Source organism: Colossoma macropomum, unplaced genomic scaffold (genome assembly GCF_904425465.1).
Source record: "Colossoma macropomum unplaced genomic scaffold, Colossoma_macropomum, whole genome shotgun sequence".
NCBI lineage: Eukaryota > Metazoa > Chordata > Actinopteri > Characiformes > Serrasalmidae > Colossoma > Colossoma macropomum.
Genome location: NW_023494804.1, coordinates 9,893,693 through 9,921,112, shown reverse-complemented (window position 1 = coordinate 9,921,112; position 27,420 = coordinate 9,893,693). Strand labels below are relative to the sequence as shown.

At 39.4% G+C, this 27,420-nt stretch overlaps 1 protein-coding gene across 4 annotated transcripts; it reads left to right on the top strand.

Annotated features, from left to right (window-relative positions):
* Positions 1 to 29: 29 nt before the first annotated feature.
* git2b (G protein-coupled receptor kinase interacting ArfGAP 2b) lies at positions 30 to 27,090 on the top strand. Of its 4 annotated transcripts, XM_036595045.1 has the most exons (21): positions 30 to 273; positions 2,013 to 2,146; positions 2,425 to 2,537; positions 3,611 to 3,716; positions 3,907 to 3,993; positions 4,275 to 4,405; positions 5,399 to 5,493; positions 8,271 to 8,316; positions 8,544 to 8,595; positions 8,974 to 9,046; positions 9,223 to 9,320; positions 9,454 to 9,565; positions 9,659 to 9,801; positions 11,725 to 11,877; positions 12,486 to 12,698; positions 15,158 to 15,247; positions 15,801 to 15,883; positions 19,266 to 19,451; positions 21,987 to 22,076; positions 23,302 to 23,365; positions 25,446 to 27,090. In XM_036595045.1, the coding sequence occupies exons 1-21, from the start codon at positions 222 to 224 to the stop codon at positions 25,650 to 25,652; spliced, it is 2,328 nt and encodes a 775-aa protein (XP_036450938.1). In that variant the 5' UTR covers positions 30 to 221; the 3' UTR covers positions 25,653 to 27,090. The 4 variants fall into 4 exon arrangements, with proteins under 4 accessions (XP_036450938.1, XP_036450939.1, XP_036450941.1 ...); XM_036595046.1 differs by lacking the exon at positions 21,987 to 22,076 and having other exon boundaries at positions 25,446 to 25,652; XM_036595047.1 differs by lacking the exons at positions 30 to 273; positions 2,013 to 2,146 and adding an exon at positions 2,290 to 2,336.
* The last annotated feature ends 330 nt before the right edge of the window (positions 27,091 to 27,420 follow it).

The window sequence follows — 27,420 nt, the reverse complement described above, 5'->3', positions numbered from 1 at the left end:
CGGGACTTGTCTTAATACGGGTGGGAAAAAATAACGCCGCTCGGTCACCTCCCCATTCAGGAAGTTGAAAAAAGGCTCAACAAGGGCGAAATTGTTCTCAGTTCACTTACTTTCCATCCCGCAGTGCAGTTCCCCAGTAGATATTTGGCTGTTTCACATGTATTCCGTCTCATGAGTGTGAAAGAAAGGACCATTTTTCACGGACTTTTTTGCAGTAAAGGATGTCAATGAGGCCTCGCAACAGGGAAATCTGCGCTGACTGCAGCGCCCCCGGTAAGACAATCTGAAATAACGTTAGCGAATCCGTTAGCTATCTAACGGAAGCCTGCCTTGGACTGAAAACCAGATAGTAACGCTTCTGCTGACATAAACACAGAGAATTCACTTTATATTAGTGCAGCGGGTTTTAATTCATCTTGTTGCTTCCTTTCATTTGCTCGTTTGCTTTCCTAGTGGCTGGCTAAAACGGCTAAGGCGCTAGCTGGCTAACGCGCTAGCTCTGTGCCTGTGGATGCCGACAAGTGGCAGCAAAAATGAAGATAAAATGGAAATTTGTCCGTGTTTGTGAAGCTATTTTTGTAGCTAAGCTCTTGAGAAACGTTAGGTTAAAGTGTCTGCTACTTGCCAGGCTTCATGTAGCAGTTTTACGTCTTTTATCTGAAGTAAAATCTGTTTAAATTCAATCACAGCTTCATACAAAGCAATTAAAGAGGCGCTCCAGCTAAAATTAAAATGTAACCATCACTACATTTGTTGAAAACATGCCTTCTTTCCTCATACTATGGTATCGAGGTAGTCTCTAAAGCTGTATTTATAGGTTTAAAGGCTAGGAAATGTCCCTTCTGATGATGTACCTTGAAGGTGGAAGCAACATTTGGAAAAACTACAACTGCTCCAACAGCTGTGGGGGGATTTCTAATCGTTTTATTGTGTATGTGCGTAATGCATGCTGGGTAATGTAGTGAGAGAATATTGATCGGCGGAAGTACAAAAAGGATACAAAATCATGAATTAGGGCAAGTAATATTCTGTATTATTGCAGCATATTAATCTTTAGTTTTAGGCTGAAGTGTATTTCATATCAGCTATACACACTGTAGCTTACATTGGGAAAGATTAGAGCTTTTCTTAAGTTACTTACTGACTTACTGAGTTGCTTACTGACTTACTGAGTTGCAATTAGTGACACTTTCCCATCCTTTCTATATTTTATTGAACAGTGAAGCTGATAACAGACCACCAGACAAGTCACAGTTAACGTAACAGTGAACACATATTTCTGTATGATACTAAACTTGTGTTATGTTGAACATCCAGCAAAGCTTGAGTGAAAAATATAAGATGTAAATATAATAAAACACGGCTAAAAAAAACGCTGCTCAGACCTATCTGAGAACTGTGTGGGCGTGGCTAATGAGCTGCTTGATTGACAGCTCTGGGTCCAGCACTCCTAGCCTCCTCTGCCCCTCATACAGAACTCACATCGTTATCCAGCTTTTATGTGACGGTACCTGGATGGTAGAAATCATGGATGAACAGATGTGCAGATGGACGAAGTGATGCGTGAATGAAGGAAAAGATGTATAGATAAACGAATGAACAGGTATCAGGCAGCTACAGACAGGTGGTCTAGCTATCTCAGAGAATGCCATGCAAAAAAAAGATGACCCTGACAAAAGTGGAAGTAACTCACTTTAGTAGAATGAAGATATTTCGAATGATTGCTTCATGATTCTGTGAAAATGTGTTCCTCGATGAGCTGCTTTTCCAGAACAGTATTAATCCTGAAACTAGACTGAAAAGGAATGACAATGGTGAATCACCACTGACAGTTCAGGAAAAGACTAGGCTTGACCCACGTTCAGTAAAGCAACGAAACTTTTGTTAAGTTTTGATATGTCGTCCAACATATAGAAATTTTATTAATACTGAATGAAATCACAGGGTAACTTCAGAATCAAAACAGACTATGCAAGTCATAAATACATATATTAAAGCTTTTTCTTCCGCAGAGCCTCGTTGGGCCTCGATCAACAGGGGAGTTCTTATCTGCGATGAATGCTGCAGCATCCACAGGGGCCTGGGCCGCCACAGCTCTCAGGTCCGCCATCTGACCCACACGGCGTGGCCCCAGTCCCAGTTACAGGTACAGAGCGGATGTTTGTTGGATGTTTCATGTTCAGTGTAGGGCTTCACTCTGTGTGCTGCAGCTATGAGGAAATGGGGGTATTGTGTCGCAGTTCCTCAAATAAAAATAGAAGAAAGCAGTGTGGGTTGCTGTTGTGGTTTCTTTCTTGTTGCTTTAGTGCGGATAGATGCTGATTGCTGGAACGGAGGTGGGCGTTCATGAATGAGGCTAAACCAACGACATTGCTGCATGTGACCGTAGGATCTCATGTTTCTGTAATTTCTTTTCAATCGCAGATGGTACAGACTTTATACAGTAATGGGGCTAATTCAATCTGGGAGCATAGTCTTCTCGACCCCTCGTCCATCATGAGTGGAAAACGCAAAGCGAACCCACAGGACAGAGTGCAGTGAGTGATAACTCCCATTACACGTGGAGATCTTGTTGTAGTAGCTTTGTTAAAGTGACCTTCCTCTTGTTACAGACATACTGAATGAGCTGGTGTTTAATGAAGCTTGTTAACCTTTGACCTAATTTGTGAGAATTTAATATGATGTTTAAATCTACCTGTCTTTTAAAGAGCTCCACCTGTTTTTCAGAATTTCTGCATAATTAAGTGCTTAAGATGTAAACAAAGTAATTGAGAGTGGTTTGATGTGAAATGCTCCATTCAAGAGAAACTTTCTGAGTCAGAATTGTTCACAGTGGTGCTGACAGGAACCAGATATCTTAAAATCCATTCATGGCGGAGAGCTACATGCAGGACATTACAAGAAAAAATTGTACCCCATAAAATTTATTTTTTCAGATTTACCTGTGTTTTACTATTAATTATCAACATTATATGTGAAACTCAGAGACATGTACGTTTACTGGTCATTTTATATTGCAAACACAAGGGCTATAGTTGCGACCCCTAGTTCCTACCACCATCACTGTAAAGACATCAGAGCCTATAAGGCCCAGACCCATTTCATATTTTTTACCCCTACCCCTTATTTTCAAGTGTCACCTTGCCCCTTGGAACTGAGTTACAGCAGGTAGTGGTTGAAATGTTGCCCAACGAAATGGGACCCTTAAAATAAAAAGGAACTTTATTTCATTAACAGGCTACTAACGCTGCTCTGTAGGTGACCCTGCCAGTCTGCAGTGACAGCAGAGGCGGGTTCAGCAACCTCACTGCTGGGCTTTAGTTACAGTTAGGGCATCATATGTGTTCAAAGAGGGCGGATGCGGCAATTAATTATCATCACCCACTACTAATTCTTTGGTGATATGAAGCTGAAGTCAGCTATTTGCCAGCTTCTTGTTCGAAGTTTCCCGTGGTGGGGGCAAGGGGTGAAATGGGATTGGGCCTAAGCTTCTCTACAGTGCACTATGTCCCATCAAGCCTCTCTGAATTACTTTTACATCTAAACAATTGAACTTTGCAGAAAGTTTGAAAAATGGATTTCCCCTTTAACATGGTTCTCTTTTTCACAGTCCTAATAAAACAGAGTTTATAAAGGCCAAATACCAAATGTTGGCTTTTGTCCATCGAATGCCATGTCGAGAGGATGATAGTGTGACTGCGAAGGACCTGAGCAAGGTGAGCAATGAAGACTTGGAGTAGTTTATGCTTTATATGTAATTTCTCTGAAACATGTTAGTAATATGGTGATATATCAGTATAATATGCTGTCTTGGCTTGACATGTTTGCCTAAATTTTGAGCAAATGTAATTCCCAAATTAAATCAGAATATAAAATTAAACTGATTAATAATTTAACTGTTTTCAGCAACTCCACTCAAGTGTGCGGACTGGAAATCTGGAGACGTGTTTGAGGCTGTTGTCTCTGGGAGCACAGGCCAACTTTTTCCATCCAGTAAGTTTCCATGTAGGAGGTTATGAAACGTTTGTGAGAGTTTACTGAAATATACACATTCAGTGATGTGTGCAAGTCTTGATTTGTGAAGTGGCCTTTTATATTGAGGCAGGAGGCTGTGCTATGTATCTATCTATCTATCTGTCTATCTATATCTATCTATCTATCTATCTACTTACTTATTTTTAGCATTCAGTATTAATGCCACATTTTGTGGTTATTCAATTGTTATTAGGCAGGTATAAGTACTGGGACAAATAATTAGATGCTTTCTTTTGTAGGAGAAAGGGAACACTCCATTACATGTGGCAGCTAAAGCTGGTCAGGTGCTACAAGCGGAGCTCCTTACCGTGTACGGTGCAGACCCCGGTGCGCCAGACAGCAGTGGAAACACTCCTGTTGATTATGCAAGGTAACACTTACTGCTGACTCGTGACGGTCCTGCCAGATAAAAGGAGGAGAGATGCGCTGATACTGAATTTCAGGGCCGATGACAATTGATAATTAAAGGGACATTCAGATGAGAAATTACCTTTTAATGTTATTTGTCATGTTGTTTAGTATTCGGTAGTACAGCATTGCATCTCTCAGCCATTCGGTTTAATAGAATTGAGGATATTGTATCCTTTTTGTGTTTTCTTCCATCTGTGTGCTCTCACTACAGTAACCAGCATGCATTCTGCACATGTGCCCTGCTGCCGTTGGGTATCCGCTACAGCAATAAAGAAATTCTGACTGAAAACATACATAAATAGAGACGTGATATTCAGCTTCCTAGCAGTAACATTAGCTGTCTGGCTTACGTCTGCATTAGCAGCCAGCTGTTGGGAAAGCATTTCAAACAGCCCACCCTCAAATATCCGCCCCCAAGGCACTTGTAGTTTTTTAAAGGTTCCTCTAACATTTAAGACGCATCATCAGAAGGGGGTTTTCCTAGCCTTTAAACTGGACAAATCTCATTCTAGAGACTACTGTGGCACTGCTGCAGGAGTGCAGGGCAGTATGTATATTTACAACAGATGTAAAAATGGATGAAGTAAACGACAATTTAATTATTTAATTAATTGAGTTTACAGTGTAATGCATATATGAGTGCAGTGAGGCTTCACAGATGCAAGCTTTCAGTGCTTTAGGTCGTGGAGATTATTAAAATAAGTTTTCAAACATGATTAGATTCATGGCACTGAAAATATTTAGTGCTGGGAACATTTTGTTATATGATGTACTTTGGCAGGACATTTGATGCAAACTACGATTCTGTTGTCCTCTTGGCTGTAATTGTAAGTCTCATATATGTTATTATTCATAATGATGTAAAATATCTTCTGTTTATCATAATAATATTATGTAAAGATTCTGCTGTCCTTGAGCTGAGTCATAACATCTGCTTTTTTTCTCTCTATAGACAAGCAGGGCATCAGGAGCTGGCTGACAGGCTGGTGGAGATCCAGTATGAACTGACGGACAGACTAGCGTTCTACTTGTGTGGAAGAAGGCCGGGTAAGTACGTTCCTAAAATAGCAATATAATACAAACAACGCAAATAACATCACAGCTGTGAATACGGTGAATGCACGTGAGCCAAAGGCATAAAGTAGTGCTGTTTGCGTTACAGATAGAACCATAAAGCTGCTGAAATATCAGGTACAGCTCAGCTTTTTCAGTATTTGCCAGATTAACCTGAATGTGGTTTTGTTTTGTTCAGTCTGTAAAACTTTTCACAGCCCATCTTGTTTGCTGAAAAAAATTATTTTGTTAATTTCTGGCAAATACCAGCTTGTTTAGTTTTTCTGCCTCACAGCTGCCTACTGAAAACTTGCCTTGGGGCAATTTGATGTAGTCCTGCTGCCACACTCTTCTTCAGGATTTGACCAAACAGGCTGCAAGTCAAACATTATCTCATAGAAGTTACCTAATGTTTCTAATGTGCTAAAGTATAAACTTAATCCCTGTTTGTATTGGATTCGTTTATCAGGGAGATGTCTGTTAAAAAAACTTCTTGTGTGTCTTTTCATTGATAAAACTTTCGTGTCTGGTTGGCAAAAATGACCACAGCACAGGCAACTTTCTTCTTATTATTTTTAAGACGTGTGTTTCTTGCATTACATTAACAATGTAAATGTGAAAATAGAATTGTTTAGTTCTGTATTAATGTATCAGAATTCACCATTAGATCTTTGAAGAACTGATAATTCTTTCTAGGTAACTAAAAAAAAAATAACCTCCTTAAAAAGTTTATGATTAGTGCATATGTAATGTAATGTATAAAGTAATGCTTTAAAGTTTTACAACCCAGGCCAAGTAAATGGGGTGATTCTTCAAAAGCATAAATTTTTCGTTTCATGATTTGGAAAATGTTTAATATATTTAATATGGGGCCTCTGATAAGTGCACCAAAAATGGCGACTAGCAGCGGTCAAAAATCTTCCCCCAAAAACCACCCCGAACCCCCCGCCCCCCGACACGTGGCAACTTCTGCCTAGAAAATGATGATCAGAGCGGCACTTAGGTTGGTGAAAAACAGTAGGCTTTTTGGCCTGTAATTTTCTCACCGACGTGGCCGATCTGGTGGCAGTAAAATTGCAGAGAAGCACCTGTAAATGAGGAAATGACGCCAGGACCTCATGGAAATATAATCACATTAGAGTAAGGCTTTAGTACAGTTGGGTGCAGCATAAAGATACTTATTACTTGGCAACCAGCGCTTAGTGGAATGATAGTTATTATGAGGAGGAAAAAACAAGTAAGAGCACAGGTGGAATGAATCTCCTAAGAGAAGTGAAAGAGTGTAGCGCAGCATATTCTCTTCTACATGAGCAAGTGAATGAATGAATGAATGAATGAATGACTAAATAAGTAAGTAATATGCATGCATTTGTAAACATTTTTTCTGACCAAGTACTTTTTTAGTAGTCACTTTTACTGAATTCAGTACTGTAATGAATTACCTACTGTTAGTGTAAATGAGTGTAACATACAGGGTGATTCAAAAAGGTTCATCCGATTTCAAAGTACCATAATTTTTACAACCGCGAGGCGCCTAGGAACCAATCACATACCAATTGAAAGAGGGGGTCATAGAGTTTCTGACTGTCACCGGAAGATGGCTCCCTTCAGTCTGCAAGGTGATGCGACCCCTGAGCAGAAAGCGTTTTACGTTCTCCACTTCAATAAGAGTGAATCCTTCATAACTGTGCAGTGTGATTTTCGTGGGCAGTGAACCTCCAACAGCTCAGAGCGTTCGTCGTTGGTTCCACAACACTGGATGATCTCTGAAATCACACTGAAAGAGCCGTGAGTGCAGCAACACCCAACATGCTCAGTCGAGTATGGGATGAATTTGACTATGGCGTTGATGTTGTCTGTACAGCTGGAGGAGGTTCATATTGAGCACTTTTACATAAATTACATAATAAACTTTATGCTCAATTAAACCATTTACAACTAACTGCATTGTTCTGTAATGATTTACAAGTGAAATAAATCATTTTGAAATCAGATGAATCTTTTTGAATCACCTCTGATGCTTTAAAAGGTAAATTGTTAAAATCTACACGCTTGAAAAAGGTGGTTCTTCAGTGGTTCTTTAGTAAAGAGTGGACCATGAACACACAAAGAACCCTTTGCATGATTAAAGTGTTCTTTGCATCGTGAAAGGGTTTTTCAGCTTGATGGAGAATGTGCTGTATATGGTTCTATATAGAACCTTCTGAGACAAAAATAAATTTACTCAAACTAAGTATGATATCGTTACTATAGTAAACACGTTTGTGAGACATTAGTGTCCTATTCATTTATCATGTTGTCTAATAAATAACTTGTGTGAATTTTCACGTACGACCATTTTGAGATCAGATTTTATAAATGAGGCCCTTGGTATTCACAAAAGGTAAAAGCTGCTATTTGCTTTGGTAGAGCAGTCACATAATTATTTCAGTCTGTCAAGCAGCCTCTTGTTGACTTATTCCGTTTGTCTCATTTCCTGTGTTTGATACGGCTTCACATTTGTCACTGATTCATATGTATTGAATCATACTGCACCATCTGAAAACAAAAAATTCATAGCACGTTGAACGGTGTGGGAGGGCAAGCCTTGTGAATATTATGACCACTGCAGTCCTCCGCAACACTGGTAGGTAGAGTAATACCAGGAAGTGTGCATACATTCTGTTTTTCAAGGCTGGTGGGTTTCAAGCAGATTGCTATGTAATGAATTGATGCATTCCGAGCCGTTTATTTATAGTAAATATAAATCACGGTTTTCACATTTATTTCAGATCATAAAAATGGGCAGCACTTTATAATCCCCCAGATAGCAGACAGGTAAGATTCACACTCTACGATTCTTTTATAGCGTTATCAGTAACAGAAAAAAGATGTACACAATCTAACTTTGATATGGTTTTTCTCCATGCTCACATTAAATGGATAAGAAATGTGTAAGTTAAAATGATAGTATGTTTGTCCCATGTTGTCCGTGTTTTAGTTTTTCATAGCCTATTTGAGTTGACTTTATATGACAGTGTGCTTTTATCTATTTTTTGATACAGCAATCTGGATTTGTCAGAGCTGGCCAAAGCTGCAAAGAAAAAACTTCAATCAGTAAGCTGATTTTTTTTTTTTTCTTTCTTTCTTTTTAATTTTTAAATTTAGAGGTATGGAAAAATACCAAAAAAACAAGTCTTCTGCCAGCTAAATGCTGTAATAAAGACAAAGGGTGGACACACAAAATATTAAACTGAAAGAATTGACATTATATTTAGTTGATAAGGCTCCTGTGTAATTTTCTGTTATGTATATGTTTTCTGCTTTTTCCTGACGGTGAAAATTGAATAACTTGTAACTTAATGGTCGTTTTGACTGAATATTAAATAAGTGAAAGGTGGTCTCTGCCTTTACCCAGTACTCTAGGTGATTATTTGCATTATGCGATTCATTAAGCCTTAGCACTTTTATTGAAGAGCATGCTTTTGATTCCAGCTTAGCAATCATCAGTTTGAAGAGTTGGCCATGGATGTTTATGATGAAGTCGATCGAAGAGAGACGGATGCAGGTTTGTTAAAATGGAATCTGCACTTCTTCTGAAAAGAAAAAAAGAAAGAAATATATGTTACTATATTAGTAGTAAATATAAAAAGCTGTGCAGTGTGTAAAGTCTTTAGTAATATGCTTTTGTTAGTCATGTGAAAAGTTGCAATACTTATTTTACCTTCGCATTTGTGGTTGCAGTCTGGCTCGCTACGCAGAACCACAGCACCCTGGTGACCGAAACCACAGTGGTTCCTTTCCTTCCCGTTAACCCTGAATACTCATCTACCAGAAACCAGGTAACCCAGCCTGCAGCACTTCACTCACATGTTATTCAAGTTCCTCATACATTATTTTAGCCTCATACAATGAGTGACTAAACCTTCCTCTTTTTAAATTTTATTTTAATTTTTTGGGTCATTTGTAATGCAGGGCAGACAGAAGCTGGCAAGGTTTAATGCACACGAGTTTGCCACACTTGTAATTGACATTTTAACTGATGCAAAGCGTCGTCAGCAAGGGAGTTCCCCAGACAATGTCAAAGGTAGGGAGTATTCTGTAATTACTTTATTAATATATTTATTTATAAACCCCAGGTTGCCCCCCTTTTGACTTATTGATTTTTTTTCCCCCCAAGATAACGTGGAGCTCATTCTAAAAGATATTGGCAGCCGCCATGGGAGTGAGAGTCAGGAGCTGGATCAGCCTGACTATGACAGTGTCGCATCCGACGAAGATACAGAACGGGAGCCAGCCTCTGGGAAAGATGAGCGGACAAAGGTACTGCCCAGTAGGAGTGTGCAATATATGTTATTGTTCATGGAACAGGTTATATAATCATATGCTTTTCTGAGTATATTTTGGGGATCAACAGCATTTGTAGAACACTAGACAACCGCATGTGTTATAAAAAAAAAGAGCCTTCAAACAACAACATTTGGATTGTATTTGTTTAGCTCATTATGGTATAATCTTAGTTTATGCTAGGGGTGGATAATGAGGCAAAAAACAGTGATACTACAATGTTTGCAAACTCTGAATTTCTGAGTTTATCCAAGTCCTAAAAATGGATAAGAAAAAAAAATATAGAATATAACATACATTATTTACTTACTAATTCATAATTCATTGTACGTAATTCATTTACTGAACAGAATGATCCAACATTAAAGATTTTTTTTTTGGGAAAAAAATGTGAACCTCTGCTTTCAGTAAGGTTGAGCAGCAGTGACTTCAACCAAATGTTTTCTATAGAATTCCTTGCTCCATCAGTGATGGCAAGCCATCCTGGTCATGTGGCAGCAAACCGTGATACTGCTACCACCATGTTTCCTGGTTAGGATGATAATCAGGCTGGAATGCAGTGCTTTGTTTTCATCAAACACAACATTTCACCAAAGAATTCTGTTTTGACTACTTTTGACTATCATTTCACACACAGTTTTTGTTCATTGTTTGCTTGTTGATGGACTGAGGACAGTAGCCAGTGCAAGAGTGGCTGGCAGATCCTGGGGGTTCATTATGATCTCCTGGAATATTATACACTTGAAGTGATTTTTGTTAGATGACCACTCCTAGCAAAGGTATTGATGAATGCTCTCCATTTCTTCGCTATCTGCCTGACAGTGGATTGCCAAAGCCCAAAAACAGTATGCAGCTTAGACCTACTTTCTGTTCTGTTAAAAACTTTAAAACTACTTCACCTGTCATTGTAGTAGATGTAATTGCAAACAGGCATTCATATGCACCTTCTGGTGTATGTTGGCAAACTGCAACACATTCTCTAAAGGAGTGATTGCCATACCCATGTTTTTTTTTTTAAAGTGGTTTCAGCTGAGTCAGTCTTTAATTCCACTGTAGATGCCTTTAAATGTAAATGCAGCATTATGTTTTCATAATTTTTGTAATTTAACTCTTCTGAACCACTGGGGCACTTAAGCTGTACGGAAACAGTAAAAGTGAATTAAACATTGTGTACACATCATTTACAATTATTAACAAGCTGTTTTAAGGTAAATTAGTCCTCTCTGGTTCTATGTCAGTTCTGTCCGCCAACATGACGATTATCGCCTTTTAAGGTTTGTTATCGTCAACGATATCCGATCACATCACCTGGGCCTACCAGTAGTGCCACATTTAAAAGTACTATATCAAAAACTACTTAGTCTATCTCTGAATCAGCCCTGATATGTTGTCTAGGTTTAGAACATTCTATAGCACAGTAAAGTATATCTTTCTCCTTTTTTTCTTACACGTGGCAGTGATTGTTAAACTGATAAAGCTGTGCAGGACATGGAAAGACAATGCACAGCTACAGTAACAGAAGGCTTACAGCTAAGCTTTGACTGGTTTATGATTTATTTTATTTTGTAAAATACCGCATGATAGTATCGTCAGTGGGTAATGGCTAGGGGGCTCGACTGGACGATGGTATGACCATCACAATATCACACAAGCCCAGTTCCAACTTGCTTCAAAACCTTAAAAACAAAAAAAAAACTTCTCTTTTTGCCATATGGTCCACCCCCTGACACTGGTTGGTCCCAGAGGAAGTTTTTCTTCAACAAACCACCAGTTTTCCATTCATCGCCAGTATTTACACTCAGGCACATCACATTTCTCAAACTATAGTGGCTGTTTATCACATCAACAGACAAAGTGCTCTGACCTCTCTCCTCCTCTCACTGTCTCTCTCCCAACCAGAGCTCGGAGTCATCCGACCTGTCCGATGGACCAATCACGGTGCAGGAGTTCATGGAGGTGAAGAGCGCTCTGAATGCATCAGAAGCCAAGATCCAGCAGCTGCTCAAGGTCAACTGCCACCTGAGTGAAGAGCTAAGGATCATGCAGAGCAAGGTGGTGACTCTAGCCATATGTTCTCTACCATACTCCATCCATACTCTTATCATATTTACTCTGTTCATGCTCTGTCAAGCAGAACACATGGTATGCTGCTTGTTGAAACCTTGCTGCCCCTGTGCTTACTCACAGTGGTTATCTGATCTGCATTGTTGAGCAGCTCCTCTCAGAAACAGATCCTATTCCAGTAGCTGCTCAGGTGTTTCTGTCAGGACCCGTTTCTGTCTGATGAGGCATCAGATAGTTTGTCTTGATAAAGCTCTAGTTACCAGCAGATTCTATTGCTTCTCGAGTGTTTACTGTGCATAGAAAACTATTTTAGATTTAGATAAATGAGGCAGAGCAGAACATGAACTTTTTCTGAAACAGTTAAACTTGCAGAATCATTTTTAACTCGATTTATTTGGAAACTACATGTACAATCTGCTAACTAGTATACTAGGTGTTGTAGTCATTAGTAAACCAGGGCAAGGATCACTTTGAACACTCTCTCTAATAAGTAAGATGATCTTTAAACTACAGTTCTATGAAGAAACTGTGGCTGGATCTCTGCGACATGTATGCAACCGTTAACATCTCTGTACATGTGTTTGCTGTGTCTCCAGCTTAACTCCCTGCAAAACGAGAACACTAGTCTAAAATGGCAGGGGGCCAACAGCCTGGCCCACCCGCAAGACCCCCAGCGGCGGGTGCAGCCCCGTGGAGGCCGGGCCATGTCCATGTATGAGACCGGCTCGGGCCTGAAGCACTATCACCCCAGAGCAGACGGTGCCCACCCTGACCCAGGCGGCCTCACCCTCCAGCCCCTGCCACCCAACGTAAGTGCGGCCCAAAAGGGGGCAGTGCATGATTTGTAGGATTGTCACTTGGCTTTGAGTGTGTTTTCAGTCTGTGAGCAGTACTGTTCAGTATTTGATCTTGCATTTGAGGTTAATCATCAGTCATTGTCATATCCTTTCCATTGTGTAGAGATCATTATGTAAAGGAACAGTTTGGAGGAATATTAGTTTACCCTAAATGGAGGCAGTCGAAGACATTTTTGGTGTCCGAAGTTTGCTTTGTTTGTTTTGCACTGAATGCTGATATAGCTAATAGGGATAGGCATTTTGGTCAAATCTGACATTTCAGTTTGAAAAATAATGCCTTACTAATAAGGTATAAGGCTACAGGCTACTGCATACACACCAGATGCTACTAGAGACAGTGAAGCCACTCAGCATTTTTTATTACTGTACTATATCAAACCCAGACTACAAATCCGTAGTAGGTGATGTCTGGCTTGAATTTTATGCTAAGAAAGGTGTCAATTTTAAGATAAACAGACAAATGCTAATCCTTGTTTTAGGTAACATAACATAACTGGCCTAGTCCTATTGAATTTTACGTTATACCGGGGCTGAAAGATTAATTAAGAGCAGTTTTATTACAGTCTACATTATCACAGCAGCACAACCAAACAGCCAAATGCTATGACATCACAACCACAACTAACTGGCAGTCTGGTGAACTACGGACTGAACCCCTAATTCGTAAAGAATAATTGCAGTTTAAACCATGGTCACAATATTGGTCAGAGAAATCACAATTAGATATTTTCGCTAAATTGTCCAGACCTACCTCATACCTTTTAGCATGAAAACAAAGAGTTAGTTAGTAGAGAAAAGCCGTTTGGATTTTTACTGGCATTTCTCAGTGTTTAGATCCTTCTGAATACACCATGTCGGTCATTTGTATTGACTGTGCATTTTTGCTTCAGTAAAGATTCTGGCCACTTTTACCTTACATAATGTATCTGTGCGAATTGACATGTTGGTAAGAATGCTGTACTGTGCAAAAGGGGTTTCTTAAGGATAGAAAAACAGTTTATTCGTGTGGCTCTCTGTGGCTAAAATCAAGCTGGGTTGTGCTGTCCTACCTCAAGTCTACAACTTAGAACATTAAAACGTAAAAATTCCCAAACAAAATGTTTGATTTTATGCAGTTCACTGTTAGCTGTGAATTCACAAGCTAATGACCCAGTGCATTCACTTAAAATAGCAATACACATGGTTAGGGTAGAAGGAATACTCGTTTCTTGAGCAAAGGTAGTGTATAAGTTGAGTAGTGACTCCCATCCCTGTCATTCATACAGAGATTTCTTATCCCTTGTGAATTGGTCATAAACATTACAGGCATCCTGTAAAAAAATTGGCATTACCCCACCCCACCATGGGTAACGAATCCTGTCAGAAGATTCTTTTAGTTAGCTGACACCAAATGGGTTAAATTCACTAAATGATGTTTATGTTTACTCAAAGTTTTATTCTGTTAAATCTATACAATCAGGAGTATAAAATGAGCTTGAGCTTCTAGTTTTGCAGCATCTGTGCTGTAGCTGCGCTTTGGACCGTCTGCTGCCAAGAGGTAGAAGTTCTAGCGCAGCGCAGAGCTTCTTCTTTAGTGTGTGGTAGCCCTGAGCTGGCTGCAGTAGGCTTTCTGTGTTTACTTCTTTGGACTAAATAGATAAGCTCTGACCTAAAACATAAGACACAGTTCAGACACATTATCGTGCTTCTTCTATTTGACAATGTGTGATGTTAGAAAGAAGATAATTTGCATATCAAAAAAATATTGTTGTGTTAACTTTTATGACTGTTCAGAAATTCAAAAATTTTGACTCGTCCTTAGAGGCTAATAAGTGAAAGCTTGTGCCCCACCAGTTATCTCACTATAATAAAGATAATGAACAAAAACGTAAGATGCAGGCTCTTGATTGCCTCTGACTCTGGTGGAATATGGAGTTCAGACATTGTTCTATTACTGAAAAAGTATATTCTTTTGGCCCATCCCCAGTAGCTAACAAGTGAAAGCTGATATCCCATCAATTACCTCAGTTTATCAATACAAATGGACAAAAGTATACTCAGACTTCAGGCTTCAAGATGGCTACTGCTACTAGTATTTTTAACTATACCATGTACTATTGTGCATTTTTATATAGGTGTTGTTTATATAACAGGATCATACAGTGTCAGAAACCATGTCTATTTGACGTTATGTCACAATTCGCTGTGGTTAGCAGTTACATAAGTTGGTGATGTAGGCATTCACCATGCTAGCTACATAAACCTCGTAGCTCCAGTGCAAAACTAAAGAAACAGTCTTCGAACACCATGTCTTGAGTAATTGATTACATTTGGGGTAAGTGGAAAATTGTGTAAATTCGTTTTTTTTGCCAAACTATTCCTTGAAGATTCTCCCTGCCTCTGTACATAAACTGGATTTGAACCCTTTCTAGATTGGGAAGGGTCCTTCCGTGGCCGCCTCCTCCTCCCTCCCCACCTTCCCCTCCTCCCTGTCCTGGTCGTGGGATGAGCGAACCCAAAGGGTGAAGTACTCGCTCACTGAACAGGCCATCCTCTGTAGGGAGTGCCTGGCTACCCCGTCACCCCTCCTCCTCAGCCCACCTCCACCCACCGCTTTACCCCCTCCCTCAGCAAATCTGCATGCATCCTGTATCTTCACCCACCACCATTTCAGTTCATAACAGTCTCTTTATAGGAGATACAGGGCTGCTTATTTGCCCTACTACTAATCTCACTCAAATGCTGCGTTTATGACCACAGTGAGGCTGAAAAGCTGTGCTCATTGTTACATCTGAAGTATATCGCCTTGTGCATGTGTTTCCAATATGTGTCTGTCTGTAATGATCTGTTTTCCTTGGCCTAATTATGACATCCACATGTTTTTGCACCTAAAGCATGAGGAATGCCCCTCTGCTGCAGCCTGACCCATGCTCTCCGCCTGGGCTGCTGTTAACACAGCCATGTCTCTCTTGAGCAAGCCCTGTTGAATTTCTCTGTAATAAGATAGGCCCTGTGATGGAAGCAGGCATGGGGTTCATGTGTAGAGCTCTCACCACTCCTTCTCTCTCACTGCAGGGCTCCAGGGTGGACGGCCAGAGCGGCGTGTCTGAGAGCGACTATGATAACACACCCAACCACGCAGAGTTGGAGGACTCTGGGTACGGCTCCTCAAGTTCCACTTGAATGTGTCAGGGTGCTTTCACGCTTACTTTGTTTGGTGCTGACCAATCAAACAGTTTACAGAGTTATCTTGGTAACAGCCCCCCAATGATAGGAAAAACTTATTTAGCACCATTTTTAAAACCTTAAAAAAATTATTTATTGGTATCGTAGATAAGGAAGGTGCATGAGGAGTAAGAAAGACACTAGTGCTCCCACACACAAACATTTTTGAAGTGTTAAACATTTTGGGTGAATTGATATTCTACATTAATACCACATGTAGATGAGATTGTTGTTGAGTATGCTCAGTGCTGCAAGCATGCATTCTGTCTGTGCAGGAAGTAGTCTGCATGATACAATGTACATAGATATCCTCAGACCACAGTGTCAGGTTTCAGACATCAGACAAAACAGCTTCAGTTCTTGGGGGGGGAAAAACTGGAGTAATAACATGTCTCAGTTCTTGTACACCAGGAGAAATGGGCTGTTTCAATCGTCCTCAGGCCCCTAGGGCTGTATGGTATTGATATAAAATGCAACGTTCGATAAAGCTGTTGGTTATCACGATGTCTATATGAGAAGCGATAAATTATTATTAAATTTAGTGCACCTCCGACTGGGTAATTGCAAGGACAGACCTTTTTTTTTTTGAATGTGTAAACAGAAATCTAACCTCTCCTTTAAGCAAATAGCAAAATACAGCATTACAAAAGCACCATTCACTATTGTGCAAAATAAAAAGAATTGACATACTAACAGCTCAACAGATCAGAACTACAAGTTTTTTGTTGTTTTTTTTTTGTACACTGAAAGGCTAAGAAACAGTCAGCAGTCAAACTTCAACAGCTTTTTCTATAAAGACTACATAAACAAATAGATATGTATTTATTTTTCATAGGTACACAAGAACAAACAGAGATTTTTGTTTATTTATTTGTATATTTATTTATTAAATATGCTTGTTGTTGCAGTAGCCATTACTGCCTCGCACACTTAAAACACAATACTGGGTGTAAGAACAATCCTGATGTTCGATGTGTTGACAGGCTTATAGTTCAGGATGGAGTAGTTTTTGAGCTTCACACATGAGTGTTGACTGTTCAGCATCATGGTTAAGTTACTTACTTACTTACTTACTTACTTACTTACTTATTTATTTACTTACTTACTTATTGAAATCAGTGTCACCGTCCCATCCCTATTGACGCTGTTTAACCGTTTAATCTGATTATTTTCCACAAAATTACCTGAATAAGAGGACTCCGGTGTCATGGCACAGGCTTACGTGTATCATTCCGCTTTGTATTGAACCCTGTTTCAGTTCGCTCCTGGTGGAAACGCATTGTTACAATGGTCCGCACCAAATGGGGGAATCCAGCATCAGAGAGCTTTTCTTTTTGTAGTAGCTCCAGAAGTAAAGAAAGTGCTGTACTTTGTATAATCTGCCTTTTAACTGTTTACAGATGCTCATACTGTTCTTGCTGCACAAGCTGCTCCTAAAAACAGCAGATGAGCAATAGCAAAGCACCTGATTTTATTACATGGACCAGGGAACATATTTTTGATAGGCTGGTCCAGGCATTGGTGATCACACATACATACATACATACATACACACACACACACACACACACACACACACACACACGCGCACACACACACACACACACACGCACATTTTCTGAAACTGCTTATCCTTCTGGGTCGTGGGGGCATTGGTGATCAGATGGTTCATTTCAAACTGATACATTTTTAAACCAGTTAATCATAAAAAGTCAAGATCCAGTAAGGTTTATTTTATTGCTCTGATTGTGATCCTTCTATGAAGTGTTCCTATTTACATGCAACGTAATAGGTAGCATTTAATCAAGAATATATTTGCAGCATAGATCAGGATTTTATAAAATTATAGGGTAATGGAATGGAAAAAAAAAAAAAAAGGTCTAATGGAGGCAGACTTGTGTGTAACAGAGCACCTGTATCTCCACCAAATTTCTGACCAATCAGAGAACACCCGCATGTATAATTTAGTGCACTTTAGCTATTGCAATGTGAAACCAACTGAACCAAATGAAAAACCCAACCCCTGGTGGTGAATTCAGCAAATGATCTAGGTGTGAAAATGGCCTTAAACTCAATTTAATCTGGCCTAGTTTTACCTGGGGAGGTGCTGTAATTTGAGTGATTAAGTAATTACTGACAAGATTCATGATTATAAACAAGTATGAATCTGCTGAGTCTAAAAACTGGTAATTCCACAATTAATGGTCTTCTGTAATTGGTTGAACCCTCTTGTTTGAATCCACTTTATGATAATGTAACAACAAAACCTGCTGATAGACACGGCCTTGTGATATGTTGTTTTTCAGTGTGTCGCCTGTCATATAACACTGATGTAAACATAAAGCCTATCTCCGGTAACTTTGGAAAATACACAGATTTTTATCCCATATTAACCCTCTCTGGCAAACAAATCCAGATCAAATAGTGCTTAAGCCAGGGCTGCCCATCCCTTCTCCTGGACATTCGCCACTTTACAGAGTTTAGATCTAATACAACACACCTAATCCAGTTAATGTGTAAGCATTTGTCAGAGGAAGGCAGATATGTTAGATTAAAGTTGAAGTAAACCCTGCAGGAACAGGGTTGGGCTCGCCTTGCCTTGGGCATTAACTTTAACTGCCACAAGGTATTGACTAATGCAGTGGTTCTCAACTGTAGTCCTGGAGGATTTCTTAAGTCATTGCCTTTATCTGATGCTATCTGATGCTTTGTGGTAGACGAGTTAGCCAGATTGCTAACTGCTAGCTTAGCTCCTTGGCTAACTGCAGCTTCACACAAGTTACCCTGCTGCCAGCCATGCCCGTTACATAAGCTTGACTAAAATTTTTCATTTCTTTTGCGAAGACGTCCAGCATATCCAATTTTTATGGCTTAATGTAGTATGACAGATTGCCAGTTAGTTGTGGTAGAGCTGTCATGTACACATGTTGATAAGTTACTAAGCTAAATATACCCAGTAAAATTTAGACAGTGCTGTTGATAATGTGATATATAATAAAAATTGCAGGTCTTGCAGTTTGAAAATTGCACTCTCAGTGTGCGATTATGAAATGAAAATGATTAATCTTTCAGCCTTAGTAAGCTGATAAGCAGGATAATTTTTGTTAGGACAGTGTTCCCCCAAATCCCTGCACTATACAGTATTGGGTTTTGCTTGGTCTAGTACGCTTGATTGAGCTCAAGAAGGAACTGATAATTTACTGATCATATTAGCAATTAGACTCAGCTGTGAGTGGGTAAAACACTGAAATAGGAAGGGTATTACTACACCAAGACCTAATGTATCACTACTCTCTCCCCTGCCTCATGTACCAGGTCAGTGAGTGCTCCCAGGACTGCAGGCTGGTTGGGAGAGGGGGCTATTCCTGAGTCAGGTGACCCTGATGAGTGTGAGCCTGACCCAACTCTGCCCTCCACAGAGGACGTCATCAGCAAGACGGAACAGATCACCAAGAACATCCAGGAGCTGCTGCGGGCCGCACAGGAGAACAAACATGAGAGGTAAGGGGACATGCTGAAGAAAGCAATGCTTTGAATTAACTTGATTCAGATGTGCACATCATGTCTACTTATTGCCAGTATTAAAATACTACAAGACAACTGTGTTGATGTAATCGATGACACATTTGAATAAAGAAAATTCAGTGCATTACGTTTTTCAGTGGACACAGTCACTCTTAGGAAGATGCACAACATGTCCAAATGTTTGTGGACTCCTGCTCCTCCAACGTTTCTCCTGAAATCAAGGGTATTAATAGTTAGTTTGTTCCTCCTTTGCTGCGGTAACAGCCTTTACTCTTCTGGGAAGGCTTTACAATAGATGTCGAGGAACATTGCTGTGAGGATTTGACTGTAGGCACAGAAGTTTTAGGGAGGTCAGGTCCTGATGTGAGTAGTGCTATATCACAAATGCCACTCCAGCTCATCCCAGAGAACACAATTCCACTGCCCACAACACTGGGGACTTTATACGCCTTTAGATGCTTGGCGTTGGGCATGGTGACCTTAGGCTCATGTGCTGCTGCTCCAGAGCGCCTCATTTTATTGACAGTGCTTTTCTGTGGAGATTGTACAAGCTTTGTGTGCACAATTGAACATCAGCGGGTTCACCGTTAGTAGCTGAACAAACATTTGGACATATGGTGTCTGGTTCCTTAACAGAAGTCCATTTTATGTACAGTGGCACCATTTTGTGGTGTCACCATTGTTTATAGAACAAGAAAATGGGAAATGAAATCTGAAGCTGACAGAAATTCTCTTCAATTATTTGTCCTCCTGTCGTCCTCTGTTTTCACTTCCTCCTTGCTGGTGTGCCCATGTATGTTTTTGTGCTTGTTTTTGTATATTTTCTGGACAGAAATGCCCAGACTTTGTAGAAAAAACACAGAAAGACAGAGATAACCTGACTTTGTGGAGCGCTTTTTTCAAAAGCAACATATTTATTTATTTTAAAAGGAAAGGGTAAAACAAGGGATGTTAATGATTAACCGTTAGTCAACAAATAAACAATTGTTTGACTAATGCTATCTTTTTTTATTTAAAAAAAGCATTAATTTTATTTTGTATCCAATAAATAACTGGCCATATTTGAATAGCCAGGTTTGTCATTCAAGTTGAGGAACATATATAAACTGTGCTCAATAGTTAGACCTACTAAAATATGAAGCACGCAGCCAAAAATAGGACCACTTGTCAAGAGGACGAAAGCACAACTACAGTGATGTACCATATAGAAAGCAAATACGACAGACAGGTGTTTCGTCTGTGTTCTTCAAGAGAAACTGTGCACAGCGGTAAAAGGAAATCACACATCAGTGGTCAAAATTAAAGAGAAGGATGTGATGGATGGTGGCAGCTTTCAAGAGCTACTGATGTACACTGAGCTAAAACTAGCCCCAGTCATGGCATCTCTGTTCCTTTGAACTTGGGCTAATAATGAGTGGTAAATATAACTTTAGAATGTATAAATTCTAGTAGCTCACCACTGTATATTAGTCATTTCATCGAGTTCTTTAGTTTTTGATCATATAATCTTGAACATATTGTTGTCAACACCTTGATTTAAAATCCAGTTCTTACTTCGGGTATGTTTAATATGGGTTGGGGTAATTTTTTTTTTTATATAATTGCTAATGCCTGGCACTGCTTATCAGTGCTATGTCCCACAATCCATATAAGGAACACTTTTTTTTGTGCATTAGTACAAGATTTAGCTGATGTGTGTGCTCATAAGTGTTTGTACATAAATTATTTTACAGTGGCTGTGAACAAGGCATAGCCAATCAGGTTTTAGAAGCAGATCTGTCCATATAATAATTGATATTTTGACAGTCTCCTTATAAATTATTTGATGAAATTTGCATGCCTAGGCAAAACTATTTCTTTTGTTCTCCTTAACTTCTTTTTTCCACTAAAGTTAAGGTTAGGCCTTTAACATAGAAGGATCCATGTACTTTTAGTCTGTTCTATGTTTTCCCTGAGACCCATTTCTAACATTTGTGTGGTTTTGTATATCAAAAACAGTGCTAATTTACTTTTACATGACCATTTTCCAACCTCTCTTTATTCCTTTAGAATTGAACAGTCTGCCTTTGTTACTGTGCCTTTAAGACTGATACATGCAAATGTCCTCTGTTCTGATTGGCTGCCTTGTATTGTAGTTCTTTCAAAAAGCAGTCTGGCCTGAAACACTCCTCATAACTTCAGTGGTGAATGCTTGGGGCTAAACTGCTGTAGGCTGAATAGTCAGTTAGATGCCAATGTATTGGCTGTTGTGACATCACAAAAACAGTGGATTCAAAACAGGCTTTTTTTACACCTTAGTTTCTATAAATGGACTGAATGGCATGTTTGGAAACTTTTAACAGCTCTTATTTTATACAGTTGAGGAAAATTAGGTGTCAATGTTACGGTCCCTTTAATACATAGATCACATATTTAATACATATTTACATATTTGATTCATATTTTGATTTGGGTTGAGTATATGACATTGTATAAAAACAAACCTGTGTGTGTGTGACTCTTCCGAGGCAGCTCCCAGCTCTGTCAGGGCTGTTTCAGTGGTCTGCTGCCCTGCGCTGAGCAGGCCGAGAGAGACCCCTCTCTGCAGGACCCTGCTTCCTGGTACTCTGCCCCCTGTCTCAGGGACAGTGGCTCTTTTGTGTGGGTGCTGAGTGGTGGGAGTTTGTCAAACGCAGCTGGCATTCAGAGCAGCACGCCCTCATGATTATAACGATTGCAGAGTGTAGACAGTCCCCCGCATGTCTTGGCAAATTATACTCATTCACAAAAGCCTTGCTCTTACTGGTTTACGGAAAGCTTAGTCATAACATAATTGTCAGATCAGTCTGTCCAAATGATATTTTTATGTGGAAATGAAAATATTTTTTTTGACTCATTGCCATTGTATTGATACACAGCTAATTTTACTTACACAGCAGACCATTATCTGCCCAAGAGCATAAACATAAAGAAATCTAGCAGTTTAGCCCAAGCTTTGCTGACTGCTTCCTACTCACGTGACTCTGCATGTATGTGTGTGGTTTCTTTGTGTTCATATCTTGTTTGCATTTGTTTATGTTTTGCCTTTTTTCCATTGTCATGCCACACCCATGAACATTAAGCACTGCTGGAGAGTATTAATTCACCAGGTACAATTTGCCAGTAGTGAGATAGTTTGATCAGTTTGCTGGTTGTTTGTCACAAGCTGATATTCAATCGAAACGTTTTGCACCAGACAGTTATTGTTTCATGAGGAACTGGTACCAACGAGTAGCATATCAGTGGCTAATCTCTAGAACAGGGCCAACTTTGTAAAGCCATTTATATCACTCTGATAAGACAATGGAATACAATGAGCATTCATCACTCTTTTCATGCCAGATCTGTTCTTATCTGTTCAACTTTGAATTTCAGCTTCAGTAATGTTTTCATAGTAGGACTGTCAGAGAAGTACGTGATAAATCCATGTACGTGCTCCAAATCACTTGTGGTATTTTGAATGCCATGCTAAGCTGATTTAAATCATACCACCTGTTTTATTAATTGACTTAGTATTTTCTGCAAATATGAGATCATGAACTTGAAATTCCATACTGTCAAGTGATTTGGAAGCTAAAAAGTAGCCTTAATGCTAGAGTATTATGTAGATAGTCATGGGTATATTTGGTCTTCAAAAGCGTTAAATGTCACAGATTTTCATGTAAAACTGTTTCATGTGCAGCAGTGCTGTTTTTCCTGCATTGTGTGCTCTGTGGCCTTGCATATCTTTTGCATTTTTGGTTTAATAACTGGTTGATAACTTTGATAACTTTAATAACTTTCATTTCTCTCTTGTCTGTCCTGTCAGCTTTGTTCCATGTTCAGAAAGAATTCATCTAGCTGTGACTGAAATGGCTACCCTGTTTCCCAAGGTAAGGGAAAAACAGAAAGTTGTTATGCTGTTATAAACTGCCTAATATGAGATGCAACAGTTTTTTTCTTTTTTTTTGTGATATTAATCAAGAATAAGGCTCAACTGTCACAAAACATATCGGGGCAAGAGTGCTGATTTATATGGAAGCCTATTTCTGCCACTTGGAAAAAAAAAGTTATCATAATAATGAGGACGTTTCTCATAATTATGACTTAAGATCTCAGAATAATGACGTTTTCATAAATATGAGATGCTAAGTCGTAATTATGAGATACCAAGTCATAATTATGACATAGGATGTCATTGAGAAGATCTCATTATTGTCAAAAGTAAGATACTAGTAAGTAGTAATTGAGATACATAGTCATTATTGAGATATCATGTTATTGAGAGATGTGAGATGTCATAATTTTGATATTTTAAGTCATAATTATGGAAAACTTTCTCATTATTATGACTTACTAAATGGCTGGATATTTTTTCCACATGACACAAATGAGCTTCCATGCTTCATATATTTAAGATCCGTTACTGTGGCTAAAAATTGGGGAACAGTCTGGTTCATCAGCAAAATACTCAAAACAGTTTATCACTTTACCATCCTTATTCCAGAGATAATTTTATCATTATTATCCAGCTATTATGGACTCAAGCTAAAATACAGATTTTAAGGCATTAAAAATTCGGATGACCAATAAAATTGGCCGGTGCATAGGTCTGTCACAGTTATTACATCATTGTCTGATTGAAGTATCTGAGCTGACTCCAGTTAACACAGTTGTTAGCTTTCACAATCAATTGTTTACATCACAGCAAGCAGGATGTGTGTTTTCAACCCCTGGGCTGAGGCGAATACATATAAATGAAAGAAAGCAGAACACATCATGAGTCTTTTGAAAGAAACAGTTCTGACTTCTGACTGGTGCTCTAGCACCTTTAGAGGGCAGCAATGAGTCCTTTTTGTCTATTTGAGCTCAAGCCATTTCTGCCATCATTTGGGAGCTAGTAAGTCTAGACAGCTAGGAAGTGAGATAATCAGCCAGTTTAGTCACTTTAGGCTTTTACTTTAAACTTTTAAATGATTATTAATTTGTTGATTGCAAACATACATATGCCAGTAAATCATCAGCTAAAATGTAATGGCTGTGACAGGCCTGCTGATGTAATTGTATATTTGTATTTTATAATTTAAGTTATGCACCAGTAGTTTTGGTTAAACAAGGCTTTCCTGACAGATGCGATTGTCATTTCTGAGTTGTCAGACTTCTTAAGCTCAAAGCATTGGAGGGCAGCATCAGTACATGTTGGGTAAAGGGTTGACGTTCACATCAGGTGTCAAAAGGTCACAGGTTACAGGAAGGTGTGTTGGGAGTATATGGTTACACATAAGAACCGTAAGAAACCATAGCAGTGACCTGATATAGCAAACGCAAAAGCCGACAGCAGCAAGTCATCACGTGTATGAATATTAATATAAAGGTAAATATTACACAGTAGTATTGTAAAGACTTGAAATTCAGAAACTTTAAATTCAGAATATTGGATACAAGTAAAGAATGCCCTGCCACGTCAGTCATGCTGACTGAGTCAACACACTCAAATAAAATAAGAAAATGACACAGTTAAACAATACAAATATTGTAGCACTAGGGGCAGAGCTGCCTTTAATTTTTTGCAGTTTTGAATTCATTTCTGTTTTATTATATCTCATTTTTATTAGTTTACATGTTTTTGTAATACTAACCATGACGTGTTCAGACTTACTCATTTAGCCTGTATTGCTGTCATACAGTTTACTGTCGGTCAGCCGGTATCAGTCAGGGTCTAGTCCAAGCACTGTTGTTCTGGTGGACTTTATTCTTAAGACTTACTTGTTTAGTTACTGTATTAAGTTATTCTGTATGAAATGAGCTGTACGAGTGAGGGCTTGAGAAGTCTGGACCTACATACAGGTTCCTTAGGGTTAAAGGGGTTAAACCTACAATCCACCTCACTGCCAGAGCTGCCATGAATTTAAATAAACAGCTGACACCACATGGTTGTGATAAGCGATACCCTTTGTGTCTCTCCCCTCTCAGAGGCCGAGTTCAGAGATGGTGCGTGGGTCACTGCGCCTGCTGACCTCCAGCGCCAGCCGACTGCAGGGCGAGTGCCACCGGGCCACGCCGGCTGATTCCTGCCCTGCCGACGCCCAGCTGGTCACCCAGCAGCTCATCCAGTGCGCCTACGACATCGCCAAGGCCGCCAAACAGCTCGTCACCGTCACTACCAAAGAGAGCAACTGACCTGCCGGAGTCTTGCCCTTTGTTCTATTCCAGTGTTTCCCAATGCTGGTCCTGGATTACACGTGCCCAGCACATTTTAGTGCAGTGGTCACCAGCTCTGGTCCTGGAGCTCTACCTTCCTACAGAGTCTAGGTCCAACCACATCCTGCCACACCTGCTCCAGCTCATTAGCTTCTTCAGAAGTTCTCGATTGGCTAGATCAGATGCATTAGTGTTAGGTAGGGGAAGGAGGCATATTAGATGCAGGATGGAACTAAACTCTGCAGGAAAGTAGATCCCCAGGGGAAGGGTTGGCACAGGAAAAACACTAAAATGTCCAGGGTATTTTAGGACCAGAATTGGAAACCACTATCCAGCTCATTTCAATACGGAGGCTTCGGCCATCATTACTATTTTTTACGGCATCAGTATTAAGTATTCTGAAAAGTATTATGTTGTATTTTTTTTTTTATTTAAAGGACTTCGGTTCACAGTTTTTTTTTGTTAACCAAATTTTAAATTTTAAATTATAACCTTTGATGTATAACCTGTTGTTACAATGTTGACACATAATGGCATGTTAACATGTTGTTGAAGTCTACAGGCCGTAGGTTTTCACCGTCAACCAACATCTAGCTCAGTCTGTACTGCCATTTTCCGATAACTTGTTGAGTTGCAATCGGAGCAACTGCCGTGTGACGATGCAATCTCTTGTTGTAATAAAACCCGGCCGTGATCTGTTCAGTGAATATTTAGTCCTCTGGGCCTTTCTGCATGAAACACCACTTTATCCCTCATCCTGTAACTTTTTAACAGATGTGTAGAGCGTCTTTTCATGTATGCTTTAGTCTGTAAGCTATTATACCTCACTCACTTTTATATATATGTTTACTATATATACTATATACTCAACTGCTCTAACCTCTTGTTACCATGTTCCAGAGACCCAAAACACTGTCTTCGATTTGGACGTATATTTGGGTTTAAAACACAGAACCACATTTGTTCTCTTCCTTCAAGTACTTTTTTGTTAATAACAATGGACAGAAGCCTCTCCCACTATTGTTTTCCATTGCGTTTATTTGTACCTGTGCTTTGTGCAATTGTGAATTGAGATTCATCCAAAGGATGTGTTCAATTACTAATGTCTCTAACATCCACCAGCAGTTGCGCTTGTGATTTTTATTTTTTTTATATGTGGTGCTATTATTAGTTTGTCCTCGTATTATTCAGTACTTTGTATAATATATAAATGCTGCTAGCTGTCTACTACATATGCAACTAATAAGGTGGTGTTGGCTAAATCCCATCCCTTTACTGTTACAAATAGATATCTGTTCAAGGCGCAGCGACACAGTGGACCTCGTACAGGAATAAGAGAAACGTCGGTTTCGCTTCTGTGAAAACCCTGCCATTGAATATAATAAACCAGAATTTATAACGTGTGTCACGCACAAGATACGACAGTGTTATTTCAATGTGTGCATGTGTGAATGCTGTCTAGAACGGGGCTGCCCGGAGTAGGGCCTGCGGACCAAAGTTGGCAAGGATGTGTGAAAATGTACCCTCCCTTCCATGCTCTCAGCCAAAGAGAGAACACACTTTTTATACTTATTTTTTGCCTTGTTCTTTTCTGTGTTAAATTTTTTATAATTGAAGTACTTTTAGTGACAAGTTATAGGGTTAGTTTTCCCAAAAGGGATTAGGCCTCGTCCTGGACTACGTTTTCCTTAAACCCTGGGAAAACTACCCTTTGTATTATGTTATTAAAAAAAAACAATAAATCAGT